Here is a 15,266-nt window from a genome sequence, read left to right as displayed (position 1 = left end):
CTCAACGGCTGCAGGTGTTCATCAACAGATGCCTGCGGTACATCTACATCCTTATCAAAAAACTTCCTGAGAGCTCTTTATCCTTTTTGGTTAATTTATTTAACAAATGTTTTCAATTGGCAACTTTCCAGATAAATGTAAAAACGACAAAGTTGTTCCAAATTTGAAGTCGGACAAAAATCCAGCTGAGGCTTCTAGTTATCGCCCAATCAGTTTGCTTTCTTCAATAAGCAAACTGTTTGAAAAGATTATTTTAAATAGAATGATGGTTCATATTAATGACAATTCTATCTTTGCTGATGAGCAATTTGGTTTTCGCCATGGGCATTCAACCACCCATCAGTTATTAAGAGTTACGAATTTAATTCGGCTCTACAAATCTGAAGAATATTCGACTGGAGTTGCTCTTCTTGATATAGAGAAAGCATTTGACAGTTTTTGGCATGAACGTTTGATTGTAAAATTGATGAATATTAATTTTCATCTGTATATTATTGAATTTATCAAAAAATATTTATCAGATCACTCACTGCAGGTAAACTATCAGAATTCTAAATCTGATAGATTACCTGTGAGGGCTGGTGCTCCCCAAGGCAGCATCCTGGGCCCCATAAAGTATAAAATTTTTACTTCTGACTTACCTGATTTACCACCAGGGTGTCAAAAATCTTTGTTTGCAGATGACACGGGCCATTCAGCCAAAGGGTGAAGCCTTCGTGTCATTTGTAGTAGATTGCAAAAAAAATATATTTTTTCCACTTACTTGAGAAAATTGCCAAATTTCCCGAATGCTTCCAAAACTCAGTTTATAATTTTCCCACATAAGCTGACAGCTTCTTATTTGAAACCTTCCAGCAGACATATTGTCACTATGAATGGGGTTCCAATTAATTGGTCTAGCGAAGCTAAATATTTAGGACTTCTGCTAGATCAAAAATTAACTTTTAATAATCACATTAAAGGCCTTCAAGCCAAATGTAACAAATATATTAAGTGTCTATATCCACTTATAGACAGAAAATCAAAACTTTGTCTTAAGAACAAACTTTTGATTTACAAACAAATTTTTAGACCAGCCATGTTGTATGCTGTGCCAATATGGACTAGTTGCTGCAATACAAGAAAGCTGCAATACCAGTTGCTGTAATACTTCAGAGGAGAATTAGAAGAATTTTGCGTGAAACAAAAGGCTCATTTTCTAGGGCTGTTTTTTTTTGGGAAAATGCAGAAGAATTTGCTGTAACATTTGGAAGAATATTTATCGGATTTTCTTGACAAAATATTGAAGTGTTTCGCCTGGTTGACCTCGGCTTCGTTTATGCGCAGGTTTTGCTCGATTTGTATAATCTCCATATAACAATATATAACCTAAGGTTATTGACCTTAAAAGCTTCAATAGATTACTTTCCAAAATATGCTTATCAATAGCTTTGTGAATATAAAAAATATGTATGCTTTTGGAGGATGTGTTCTATTTCTGTTTGTATTTCCATTAAACTTCATGCATTTGCATTCACCAAAAAGAAAAAAAGCGGACGCATGGTGTGTTGTTTTCTATCAAATACCAGTGAACAGCTAACCTGAGATTCGTTGGTTTCTTGCATTCTCAGACCTCAGCCAATAATCAGAAAGTACAATGAGATAATAAATCTCAATAAAATACTGAAGGGAAGATAAGTATGGAACGCGCCGGTTGCGTAAAATGCGCCAACACGTTTTCTTGGTTATTAACCCAAATGTTGTCTCAAAACCGTGAGTGGCTAAAGCCAATTAAAATTTGCCAGACATTATACGAAAAAAACTTAGTCAAAAGCTGCGTATTTAAATTTTGACAAATAAAATGTGTTTTTTGGCTCTTTAAGATGCATTTTCGAAACACACTTCGAAACTACATTGTTCCGAATGAAATCACCATCAAATTAAAAGATTTGCTTAAGGGGCGCAAATTGACTTGCCACACAAGATACATACTCATGCAATGGCGTGCATAGAAACGCTTTCAATTAATAACTGAGGAAATGCTAATAGAATACTAAGTTGAAGAGCCGGCCAAGTTCCAGTTGGGATAAAAGAAGAAGAAGATTGACCGTCCTTCCCCCAACTGTGGGCTTAAATATGGACATGTTCATACTGCACATGTATTTTGCGTCTTGAGTGAAATCAAAAATGTTGGGATCCTGCTGGTTGCTTGGAGGCAAATCGCACTAACCGCTAAACATAACAGCAGAGTCAATCAAATTTTTGCTCATCGTAGAGCCTTTAACAGTCTAAAGAAAAGATCGATTTGACTTGACGTGACTTCTGTTTTAAACAAACCTGTCAAATGGAATGCTGTCATTCTGCGTTTGAAGATGTATAATTAAAACATAAACAGTGACCATTCAAATTAAGACACAAACAACTACCATGCAAACAGTCTTTTCGATCCAGAATTATAAAACGAAAACGAGTCAGTAACGATTTATTTCAGATTACGCTTTATCCACAGGGTTAAACCAATGATCAAACAATACAGCAACGTAATTCGCATAAGTCTTTATTCGGTAATGCCTATCTATCAAAAGTTAATCACTACACTTGACCTTCTTGTCTCCTGTTTCTCGCATGTCATGTTTTGCTATATGTATAAAAAAACGGAGTTATATGTACGTTTGTTCACTATTATAAGTCGTCGAAGGAAGACTTCTTCATCAGATGGTTTTGTGTATAAATGGCTTTCAATTTTCGTTTGACCTTAATTCTTCTTTTTTATTATTTTTCTTACTCTCACTCTCTTGGCGAGATCATTTCGGATTTCTAACAATAAATATTGCTTCTTGTGTTGAAATAGCGTTCTTTTTTTGTCTCCCATAGTTCTGCCCTTATTATCTGTACGAGAGTGTCTTTTTGCATTGAGATTTCCTTCATTCCACGTGGCCGAGTGCGCCTGCATTTCGATGCTACTGTCCCGTTGTTCGATCGATGCCAATCAGCTTATCGAAGTAGGAACAATAGTTCCGATCGTTGTTGTAGTAAAAGGGATCCTCGAGGATGTCTCGGGCGTGCGACAGGGTGGCTGAAGCGAGCTCTCCGACGGTCCATTTGCGATCCTTGAGCACCCGGCAGACGGTGTCCAGCTAAAAAAGGAGAGAAAATTATGTAGCGCATTTGTTCCTTTTCTTATAATTCAATCGCTAATTTATTATTCGAGTTCATTTCTTTTATTATTTCTTTATATATTAGGCCGATACAAATATTTAAAAACAATTATGTCCCCCCAGGGCCGGATTTAGCCGGAAGGGGGCCCCGGGGCCACATCCCCCCCCGGACCTCCCTAGATCCGGCCCTGCACCCCCTCGGTTTTTCTTTGCCCAAAAAAATATTCGGGCAATTTTTAAGGATTTTCAAAACATTCTTTAACAAATCCGAGGAGTTTTATTGATTTTTTTCCATTTTAATATTTATTTTTTATTGTCCTTGACTTGACCTTTTGGGCCTTTGGGCTTGACCTTTTGGAGACCAGTAGGACATAATTTGAATTAAATATTTGCAACGGCCTTACTAGTTTATTTGTGGACGCAGTAGCGCCCGTGGAAAGTTTTTTTTAATATAAACGGATCATTAATTTATGCAATAAAAAAATCAAAATTTTCAACGTCTGTTGTCTGTGATTTTTTTCATCAAATGCTGTGTCTGGTTGTCTAAGGTTGTCACTGGTTTTGTTTTCTGAATCTGATAGTAAAAATGAATTGAAGTTTCAAATATTTTATTTTTTGTGACAATTTCCCCGCGTGCTGCGTCTGGTTGGCTAGTCACCGGACAGACAAACAGGGCTATTATATATAGTATATAGTATAAGACAACTTGGTCGAATGACTATCGTATTGTAAAGTTCGAAATATGTATCTGTATATGTATTGTATCGGAACAGAAATCTATGAGCGTCATTAAGCTTAACTGAGCTTTAGCCATTGGCTTCTCCTGTATTAAATAAACGGCCTTCAGGACTATAATGAAAAACACTATGACTGCGATATTTTGGAAATTTAGTCTCCGTCAACAATTATCCCGCTGAGTTTCAGCGGACTATCACCAGCAGATCTTCACCACTCTCCAACAATTAATTTCCAAGAATGGTCGGATCAAATCTTTCCTGACGAGTGGCAAAATAGCCTCGTTGTACCCATCCCCAAAAACAACATTTCCTCCCGATATGTAACAAAATACCGGCGTATTTCACTGACCTCTTGTGCCTGCAAGGTTGTGGAGAGATTAGTGAATCGGCGGCTGAGAGACAAATTAGAAGCCGATGATAGGTTCGTTTTTTGCCAACACGCGTTTGCAACACAGAATTTCCTCACAAGGCAAGAGCAGCCAACAACATATTTTCTCATATCACACCGTGGAGTCGGCATTGGGGTCACCGGAACCAGTTTTACTATCTCAGTCAGCCTCCCTGATATGTGCAGCTTCTTCTCGGCCGAAGCAGCCGCGGCACTCATCGCTGCCACCTACCCGTCCAGGAAACCCATCCTCGTCCTATCTGATTCTGGCTGCGTCATTTCCGCACTCCAGAGCTACAAGCCTAAGCACCCCTGGATGCAAAACATCTTAGTGAACATGCCACGAATCCATTCACTAATGATGACAGACGACGGAAGATGATCTGGGATATCGCTTTGTAGACAGCATGAGGGAGGGTGATCGCTCGAAAGTTCTCACACTCCAGCTTGTCGTTTTTTCTTGTAGATGGGTCATATGACCCCTTCCTCCCACTCTTCCGGTAGCTGTTCAGTTTCCCAGATTCTGACTATAAGTTTGTGCAGGCAAGTAGCCAGCTTTCCTGGCCACCTAAAGGCATGTAACAATTTAATTTGAATTGGAAAGCTTCACGAAACAGCGCAAATGTCAGACAACTTTTTAGAGTGCCATTAGTTTTCAGGTTTTTCATAGTTATGCGTTATGCTTATTTTCATTTACAGCAAGAAATAGAAGGTACCTCAATGAATGTAAAAGCTTGAAAGGGTAACTCTCAAGAAAAAGGATGAGAACCCCTGCTCTAAATAAACAATGAAATAAACGATGCTTCAAATGTTGCAGGGCAACTTTATGAACACATCCTATGAAAAAAAACATAGATTTGAATTTGTATTCGAACAGACCCTTACAAACAGCTCATAACCAAATTCAGAATTGGTCCGCTCTCTGCGGAATCCTATTCCAAAACGGCTCACGCGCGCCGGAAAGTAGCTTTTTTGTATCTAATGAATTAATCTCATTAGCCCCGCCCCTTCATTAATCGTTGTAAGTGCACATTAGATTTAAAACCTTATCAGATCACACAGGGTCGGGGCCAGTTCGGAAGCAGCATTTCCCGATTGAAAGACCACTCGAGGCCGTTCTGGAAGGTGGCCAAACTACTGAAGAAACGACCAACAGTTGTTCCACCTCTGAAGGATGACACCGGAGACACTCTGGTTTCTCCGTTAGAGAAGGCCAACGCCATCGCCAGCAAGCTCGTCGAGGCACACAACCTCGGTGCTGATATGACGAGTCCCCACGAATCAGCGGTACAGCACACCATCAACCAACTTGAGCAAGAGGACGCCCGGTCACCTGTTGATCGCGTGACAGAGGACGAAGTTCGAGCTGCAGTCAAACGCGGTAAGAACATGAAGGCTCCCGGAAACGACGCTATCTTCAACTTAGTTTTGAAGAAACTTTCTGGAAAGGCATTCCGCCACCTCGCAGCAATCTTCTCCAGGTGCTTCGAAGAAAAGTACTTCCCAACTAGGTGGAAGATAGGGAAAGTTATCCCCATTCCGAAACCTGGGAAGGACCCTACGGCCCCAACGAGCTACAGGCCCATCACGTTGTTGTCGGCAGTCAGCAAGCTATTAGAGCGGCTCATCCTCCAGCGGCTGATGGCGCATGTCGAAGAGCACAACATTATCGTGCCAGTGCAATTCGGCTTCAGACGAGGGCACTCCACCGTCCACCAGCTGGTCCGTGTGGAGAACACCATACTCCGGAACAAGGCGCTCTCCAACAACACTGCGATGGTTCTCCTGGATGTCGAAAAGGCGTTCGACAACGTATGGCACGATGGGCTCGTGCACAAACTGGTTCAGGCGTAAAAATAGTAAGGAACTATTTGTCAAATCGCACGTTCCAAGTCCATCTTTCAGGTGTGAAATCGGATGTCATGGCAATCACGGCAGGCGTTCCCCAAGGCAGCCTTCTGGGTCCAATGCTGTACAACTTGTACACCTCTGATGTTCCACAGCTCCCAGCTGGGTGCATCCTAGCGCTCTACGCCGACGACAGTGCCATCGTAGCCAACGGGCGGACACCGAAGGACTACCGTTCACGACTCCAGCGAGGGGTAACAGCATACGTGACGTACCTCACATCGTGGAAGATAAAGGTAAACGAGGCCAAGAGTCAAGCCATACTCTTCCGGCATCGACAATCACCAAAACTTCTACCGCCTCCTGACTGCTTCATCCGGGTAAACCGCTGCCCTGTTGAGTGGTCCAACGAAGTCGGATGACTCGGCGTCACGATAGACAACAAACTGATTTACCGCTCCCACACGGACATCCTGAAGCGAAGGTGCATCGGACTGTTGAAATCGGTGTACCCATTGATCAACCGCCGGTCCCGTCTATCACGCCGAAACAAGCTGGCTACCTTCACAGCGATCATCGCTCCGGTGGTCAACTATGCGATGCCGGTGTGGGGAACATGCGCTGCAACCCACGTCAAGAAGCTGCAGGTGGTGCAGAACAGATTCCTCCGAACGATTTTGGACGCTTCGTACGACACGAGGATCCGCGAGCTGCATCGTGCTGCTGGGTGCAAGACAGTGCAGCAGAGGATCGAGGAGTCGATTGACAGCTTCATAATAAGTGCTACCCACTCCGAACACCCGCTCATCCGAGCGCTGGTCAACTAGGTTTTCAAATTATTAGGTTAAGTAGGTTTTCAAATTAAAATTAAACACATATACCCATGTATACACACACAGAACACAAAACATAATTCCACACACTCATCACTGATGGGAGAGATATAAGCAAAGGATGAAAAAGTTGAAGTAAACTTATATCACTTAAAAAGTAGACATGTATACACACAAATTTATAAAATAAAGATAAATATAAAATGGAAAAAAAACAGGGTCGGGGCTAACAGGCTTGATTCATTAAATACAAGAAAGCTGCTTTCCGGCGAGCGCGAGCTCAAAATAATACTATCAATACCGTTTTAGTCTTCGAGACAGCAGCACGTACGGACGTGTTTTTTGCTAGCGAATTTTTACCGAGTGTTCTCGTTCGTTCGCTGTTTACGTTTTCGCTTCGTCGCGTTGGCGTTATTTTCTCCCGGACCCGTCATGGGAGACTCGGTGGCCGATTCTGTCACGGGAAAAGTGCCTAAGCGCACTGCTCTTGGAGGCGCGGGTAACCGCTCCAAGCATATTTTGCAGAGCAACGTGTTCTCGCCGTTGCCGCTTGATGACACCGGCAATCCGCCGAAAAAGAGGAAGAAGCAGCAATCGCAGCTGCCGCAGGTGCAAACTGAGCGGATGGAGAAGTGCCCGTCTGTTTTCGTAAGGGCGATCCACCGGATTTGCGGTCGAAAATCCGCCAGCTCATTGCAAAGGGCCTGAAGTGCACGTTCCGGCTTTGCAGTGAGAGAGTCAAGGTGATGCCTGCCAATCCAGATCACCACAAACCTATCGTGGAGTTCCTACAGGTCCACAAGAATGAGTTTTGCACTCATGACCTCCCCGGCACGAAGCCGGGGACTCAAGCCTATCGCCGTGCACAAAATCCCTCGCCACGACAAGGCCAGAATGTACCGAGATCAGCTTTACCTGGTCCATCTAGGGCATGGCTCCATCTCCTTCAAGGGCCTGAAACTGATCGGAGTAACTACACCGATGGGTATACGATCGATGGGAAATCGGCTGCGTTCCGCAGAGACATCGTCAACCTAACGCGGCGCCAAGGGCAGTACATCATTGCCAGCGATTTGAATGACATACATCAAATCTGGGGAAACTCAAGGCGCAATCGGAACGGCATGATCTGGAGTAGCGATCTAGACGAAGACCATTACACCATCCTGAACACGGACTCACCCACCCGTTTGATCAGATCCGGGGTACATTCGACGCTCGATCTGTTCATCACGAACATGGACAACCAAATATCGCAGCCGGTCGCCTATCAGGAACTGAGCTCAGATCACTATCCGGTGGTGGCCGAAATCGGCTCTTCGATCAACCGACTCTCTCAACTCTCCAGGAGGAACTATCATCGATTGAACTGGCAGCGGTTCCAGCAGTGCGTCGACAACTCCATCGATTACGAGGTGCGTCCAGAGACGCCGGAAAGTATCAACCGCCAGCTGTGCGCCATTGAAGAGACAATCTCGGTGGCCAGAGAGCAGCATGTCCTGACGGCTCGGCAGGTAAGCAACTCCTTAAACATCGATACTCTCACCATAGATTTGATTCGATTGCGGAATGTCATTCGCAGGCAGTTTCAGCGTACTGGACTGCCTGAGCTTAAGGCATGCTGCAATGATAACTCCTGCAGAGAAGGTCGCTAAAATAAGTCGTTACTTCGTCAGCTCACACAATCTTGGGCAGAACATTCCCAAGCAACCAAAAGTACGAATAAGATGGGATGTTTTGGCTTAATCAGCTTGCATTTTAAGTAATTTTCTGTATGGCTGGAGCGCAAAAGTGGACTTTGAAGTTCTGTTAAGGTGCTTGGAACTTGATGTGAACCAAAAGTGAACCAATTGGTTCGGTTAGGAACAAATTTAAGTACAATGTGAACTTTTGGTTGCTTGGGTCGTCAGTCCACACGAAGCAGCCGTCAACGAGCATGCTAACAACATCCATTTGATTCCCAACGACTTCTTGGAGGAGTTGGAGATCTCAGCTAGCGGCCTATATCAAATAATCGAGGAACATGAAGGCCCCAGGCTTCGACAGCATCCTGAATCTCGAGCTCAAACACATGAGTACCCAGTTCTTTGAGCATCTCTTGCTGATCTTTAATCAGTGTCTCTGGCTCAGCTTCTTCCCATCGTCCTGGAAGTCAGCGAAAGTCATCCCCATCCGGAAGCCTGGGAATGCCACTTCTGATTCTGCTTATTTCTCCTTTATTTCGGACATTTTTGAGGATGATGTCTTCTAGGATCGAGATGTCCTCCACTGAAAGCCAGTAGAGTGGCTTTAGCGATGCGGCCGATGAGTCATGTTATTTCCACGGTTGGAGACTCAAAGTCCATCCAACTGGGAGCAACTATTAGACTTCTTTACTCAGTTGACCTCTAGTTGGATGGACTTTGAGTCTCCAACCGTGGAATTAACATGACTCATCGGCTGCGTCGCCGCTAAATATACCCTCCAATACATTTTTCGAACTAAATCTCCCACATGTTGTGAATATGCATGAATCGAGTTTCAGACAAAAGGGAGCGGTTCGGCACTTCATCCCATAGCTCCTATTTCCATCCCATCAAAAACAGAGCAATGAAAAAGAATTTGTTTTTTTTCTAATTCTTGTGATTTTTTCCAGCAGTGAGCATGCGTGTTAGCAAAAAGAAGTGACGAGATTGGTACTGTATTTCTTTGTTTTGCGATGAGATGAATATATGTTCAGTGAGATGGAAATCGGAACAGTTCCCCTAGTAATTAAGACCAGTTGATTTTTTTTATAAATATTTATCTTATACCAAAGAATGATACGAACATGTTAAAAAATAGTTATTTTTCAATAACAAATATCTGACGAGGATACAACGAGATAGAAATAAAGCCACTTGTAATAGAAAACTTTGAATCTTATCTTTTGAATATGCATTGATTTGGCTGCTACTTTCTGCCACCTTACGAGATATTTTGGCGTGAAAAATGTGTAATTTTGTTCGTAAATCTCGAATTTCCTTCTAAAAATTAAAAATATTGTTATGATTGAGTAATTGAATGCTGTATTTTTATGTGCTGAATAAGTTTCTAGAACATTGTTAGCCAAAAAAATTCGACCATGCAAAGTAATTCATTGTATACCAGTTTTTACAGGGTTTAATGACCTATTATCTAAAATTGAGTCATATTTTGTTCGTTTCTATAGATAGAATCATAGTGTCTTTGACCAAATTTTTCTGTACATTATTTCTAACAACTTTCCCAAAGACGCCATTTTGTTTCAACAAATTAAAAAAATAAAATTTCTATATCACTTTTAGGAGAATTGATCAAAAATAAAATTGTCTCAAATGAAACCCCTTGATGTATGCAACAGCTGAACTTACTATGTCATTTAAAACACGATTTGATACCGAAAAAGCTGACGATCACGTTTTTCGGTATTTTAACTACTGTGCGTTGTATTCGCGCCATTTCTGCAATACCTGACGGCGCACACCTTGTCTGTGGTAGAGCGTTCACCCATAAATCCGGCCTGGTACTGCCTCACTAACTCTCTTACAATTGGTGTTAGTCGGCGGCATAAAGTTTGGGAGAGTACCTTGTAGGCTGCGTTCAGCAATGTGTTGCTACAATCCAGCTTATCGCTCTTTTGTAGATGGGACTCACGACACCCTCCATCCACCAAGAGTTCATGTACAACATTCAAAATAGAAAAATCTGTGCAAATCTGTAATCTGTATCAAGTCTGTATTGATGTTCAAAAATCTGTATATATGACAGCCCTGAGCTACTAGGCAACCGGATGTTGGAAAACTGTCACTCCAGTCCGTGATGGTTGACCACCTGGCTTTGACTGCTGGCGAAGTACCACGATTGCTTTGATTGGTATTTTGGTGGCTCTCCGTTGTTGTTCACATCAAGCTTACTTTGATGCCTCCAAATCAATTAGGTATTGCCTTTTCATAATTAACTAGAAATGCAATTTCATTGCCACACAGGAATCTTTCTCAGAAATGAGCAACAAGCTCATTTGTCTTCCACTCATTTCATTATGATAGGGTGAATATGGAAGAAAATCTTTAATCTTCAAACTTTTTCAGTGATTTATTATGCTGTATGTTGAAAATTGGTATCACTGCTAACTAACTTTTTAAATCCTAGAGGGGGGCGCCTTTTTTTCTAGGGAGGGCTAAGTTACTTACCCCAATTGTATCAGCGGATAATCATCGAGTGGCTGACGTTGACATCCAATGATGTTTACTTATAAGATTCTGATTTTGGCTTTGTTGTTGTTAGTGATTGGAATTACATAATAAATATATTTCGTAACTGAATATTTTATACCCAACATAATCTTACGTCCAATTGGCAATCGTGTCTCGGATACAACCTTCTACTTTTTTGAGCTACAATCAGAGCAAACTACGAAATGCTTTTATCAAACGGACAAACTTTATAGTTTTTGGTGTAAGTCCTTGCTTACACTTTAGTGTGATTCAAGGAATTTCTGTGTAAGATCTTACGCAATTCTGTCATTTTTATGCTCTAAAAACAGTTCAATAACAGACAACATTTTAACTTAAATAATTTTCCATGTTGAAATCTAAGCATGACCGCCAAATACCTTTGATAATTTTTCGCTTCCCGCCGTGTAGTAGATCAAGTACGGCAAACCTGCCACACTGGCCGCCATCCACTGAATAACCATCTTGAGCTGGATATCGCCCCGTTTGGAATCTCCGCAGCCCCAGTTTCCGGTAGCCACAGGCCGTAGATTGACGTTGAACGTACGTTTCTGTGCTAGCTGCGAAATCTACGGAAAGGAAGGGAAAATTGCATTACACAAAGTTTAGACTCGTCTTCGGGTGCAGTTACCAAAGGTTAGTTGAGCTGTACTGTAGAGACTGGCTTGTTTGGTAAGAAAACAATGAAAAAAATAACAAACTAAAAGCAGACATGTAGCAAACTTGGAACAACCATTTCGCTGTACACACAAACTATACCTTCAGGGTGACGTCTTCGCATTTCACGTCCTGATAGTACGAAACGGACCAGTTTGGTTTGAAGTTCTGCAATCGGGTCTTCAGAGAGGACTGCCGCTCTAAGGGCCTCTTGCGGTATTTCTTCTTTGCCCGAGGTGGAACCATTGGACGTGGTCCGGACGTCGTTGAGCAGATCGAGCTGCTGGAGCGTAATCGATGCAATAACTTTCGCTGGTCGGTTTGGTTCAGCTGGATATTGGGACACTTGAAGAGTTTGGCCGGCTCCAAGGCTAGGTAATCGTTGCGCTAGTGCACGCCAATGGTATTTGAAGGGTGGTGGTAGCAAGGTTGATGCGAAGGAGGTGCGATGAATGATGTTTTTGTACAATGAAACCAAACCAAAACCAAAGCCGTGGATCGGGATTGTTGGGAATGAAACGAAATCAAAACGGTTCAAAATAAAGTTAACTCGTAAACTAACCGAATCGTATCTGTGAAGTGTTCTACCAAACCCAAGCGAAGCTGAATTTTACCAATCGCTCAATCATCCGCAGTGTATGCGCTGATGCGATCGGGGGAACACTTACCAATTGTGCCGCAAGTTTGTGCTTGTGTTTGGCCAACTCCAGGGATAACGATCTCACGTTCAGTACTACCTTCTCCTTTTGGGTGCCGTTGCTCCGTATCGCTGTCGCTTCCGTACCCTTTTCCTCGCTCAGGCCGTCCTCGGTAAACGGAATTCCCACAAAACTCTCACTGAGTGTTCGCTTCAGTAGTGAATTGGCAAATCTAAGGACGGCTTCGTCTCGGGCATCCAACTTCTTCGGTTTCTCACTACTTATTGGCTCCTCTAGCCACCTAAGAGATTAATGAATTGTAATAGAAAACAATACTCAATATTGGTACTAAAAGCAAACTCACTTGGCAAATTTTTCGTACACCTCCTCCAGTTCCGATCCAAGATCCGAATCAAAACTGTACCTGGAAGACTCGTTTGTTTCGTTTCTCTCCAAAATTCCGTTGTATCTCTTCTTACATCGATCGAACCACTCTCGTTCCTCAGACGTACTTCCCATCGATCCATCCAGCACGAATCCACACGAACCACCCCTCTTAACTCTAATATCCTGATCTTTCGTTTGCGATCCACTAACACTAATCCCTACAGCATAGCTACTATCCTCTTCAGTACTCCCGGAGGGCAAATTACTATCCTTTAAAGCCTCTCTCAACCGTTGAGCAAATGTGAACCTCCTCTCCGGGGTATCCAATTCGGTGGAGTATTTCCTCGCCCGCAACCCATCTTCATCGTCCTCGTCGAAGCTATCACGTGCGCTATGGAACTCGTCGTTACTCGATTCACAGCTGGAGAATGAAAACGAATCTTTTAACATCGGAATCTGCAAAGGATGCCGATTTACTGGGAGACATTCCCCGGAAGAACCCAGAATTATAAACCTTCCACGAGGACCCCCCGTCAGTACACCACTTGTAGAACCAGCGGTACTCGCCACCGATGACACGCCTCCAATGTTTCGATCAGGCGTTAACCACGACCGTCGCTTGTTAATGTCTTTCTCCAGCTTATTCGAATCACTACTGGAACGTTTTGAGTTCGGTGTAGGCTGTTTTATGAAGACCGTCGTGCAAAAATCTGGCGATCCGGGTGTTGAACCTTCCCGATCGCGCTCTCCAATCGGCGATAATCTACCTTTGCTGGACACGTTGTCCAGTTGCTCGAGTCGATTCGGGCGTTGCTTTTCGCCCGACCTCTGCTCAACCACCGGACAAGTTGTATTCTGTCTAAACGCTAGAAGGCACTTATTCAACTCACGAAGAATGTCATCCTCTTCGAACTGATGCGATGGTATTGCTCGATAGTTTTCGGCATCAATGCAGCACAATGAGGTCTTTTTCGGTTGTTCAATCGGTTCGAATAAAGCTTTACCCTGAGGATCAACTATCCGTGCTATATGATGAGCATTCTCCACTTGCAAGGACTCGTTGTCTTCCAGAGCTTCCACGTACAATAACACAGCCAAAATCTCTGGGAACGTAAAGAACTGTAGAGATTCCTGAGAGTCGCCAGACGCTAGGACATCGCCACCTAATCGAGCGTTGGCGAAAACTGTCTGCATTGTATCCGAGCTGGCCTTGTCCAGCCTGCCTTCGTGCTTGATTTCTACGTCGCACAATGGAAGACCACATTCCAGCCAATCTTCGATGGTTAACCACTGCTTTCCGGTCATAACTTTCCTGCTAACTTTGAGTGTTCCCTGGAGCACTTCTGGATTGGCTTCTAACCAATCGAAATAATTAAGGAAACTTCTAAATTTGGCCTTTTGTACATTACTTCTGTAAAAAGAGGGGATAATATTAATCGACTACTCACGGTGCTGATCCTGATCCATTTACTCACTCTACTAATCCTCTAAAGAAATACGTAAAATTGAAGTCTTGTAGCGTGGGATGAGTTTTCTCAGTGCGTTTTGGAAATGTGGAGAAGAAGGCATTGGCAATGAGGGCCGCCACCAGACGATAGCTAAGTTCGTAGCTATCGGATTGCTGCTGCAGACTGAAACTCAGCCCCCGTGGTGGACGATGCAACTTTAGATTCCGTGCATGCAGGGCGATATGTTTGACAGTGCGGTTTAGGAAGCGGGCACGCTCCTCCTCGGACAATGTTTGCTCGATGAAGTGCCGCAATCCATCGAACACCCCCTGATCCTTTCCATCGTCGTCCGGGTCCAGACTGACACTGAATCAAAAAAAAAACAGAAACAATTACGGATATGACCATGCAGATTAAATTCAAAACTTACTTGCAGAGCTCATGTAGCTTTTGCATCACTTCGAGAAGAACCTCCAGGGTCGGGTTTTCCTCAATCTGGGCGAGCTTCTTCTGGACATTGGACCACCATGGAAGGTCGCATGGTAACATAACTAGTGCCATGTTGCATTGGAGATGGGAAGATCAACCAAGTCGTTAAAAGCCTTTGATAACTGCTATAAATTTTCCTACAGAACAGTTGCGATACAAGTTGTTTGTTCAACTATTCCAGTCATGCGTTTCATTTCCTGTAAGCAGAAACGGAAAATGCCAAACAATTTAAATACTATTTGTCGTCATGTTGCAATAATTAAGTAATATGAAATTGATAACATCTCCTGGAAAGTGAAAGTCGTCACGTGAACATAAACCTTGTCGTCTCGTAATGTGAAATGTCGCAACCTCCACAAGTTTTCCGTTTTCTTTCTCCCACCACGTATCCTTGAAGCGTAAAGCGTCATCAACCCTCAGCACAACGCCCTTCGATTGCGAACTAAACGGTCTGACGTCACAGAATTTTAGC

The 15,266-nt window shown here is 43.1% G+C and overlaps 1 protein-coding gene across 5 annotated transcripts in view; it reads right to left on the bottom strand.

The window, feature by feature from the left end:
- Positions 1–2,432: 2,432 nt before the first annotated feature.
- Positions 2,433–15,266, bottom strand: part of LOC134228095 (uncharacterized) — a 94,257-nt gene continuing 81,423 nt past the window's right edge. For 2 of the 5 annotated variants that reach the window (XM_062709874.1, XM_062709876.1), the window contains exons 2-8: positions 14,736–14,991; positions 14,333–14,671; positions 12,835–14,268; positions 12,501–12,771; positions 11,935–12,219; positions 11,556–11,744; positions 2,433–3,116 (exon numbers count right to left, since the gene is read on the bottom strand). In XM_062709874.1, the coding sequence (XP_062565858.1) occupies positions 2,940–3,116; positions 11,556–11,744; positions 11,935–12,219; positions 12,501–12,771; positions 12,835–14,268; positions 14,333–14,671; positions 14,736–14,866 (2,826 nt within the window). In that variant the 5' untranslated portion in view covers positions 14,867–14,991 and the 3' untranslated portion in view covers positions 2,433–2,939. The remainder of the gene's footprint in view (positions 3,117–11,555; positions 11,745–11,934; positions 12,220–12,500; positions 12,772–12,834; positions 14,269–14,332; positions 14,672–14,735; positions 14,992–15,266) is intronic. The other 3 variants (XM_062709877.1, XM_062709878.1, XM_062709879.1) reach the window with 3 other exon arrangements.

Source organism: Armigeres subalbatus, chromosome 3 (assembly GCF_024139115.2).
Source record: "Armigeres subalbatus isolate Guangzhou_Male chromosome 3, GZ_Asu_2, whole genome shotgun sequence".
Taxonomy (NCBI): domain Eukaryota; kingdom Metazoa; phylum Arthropoda; class Insecta; order Diptera; family Culicidae; genus Armigeres; species Armigeres subalbatus.
The sequence above is the reverse complement of the archived record's forward strand: the minus strand, read 5'-3'. Positions and strand labels throughout refer to the sequence as shown.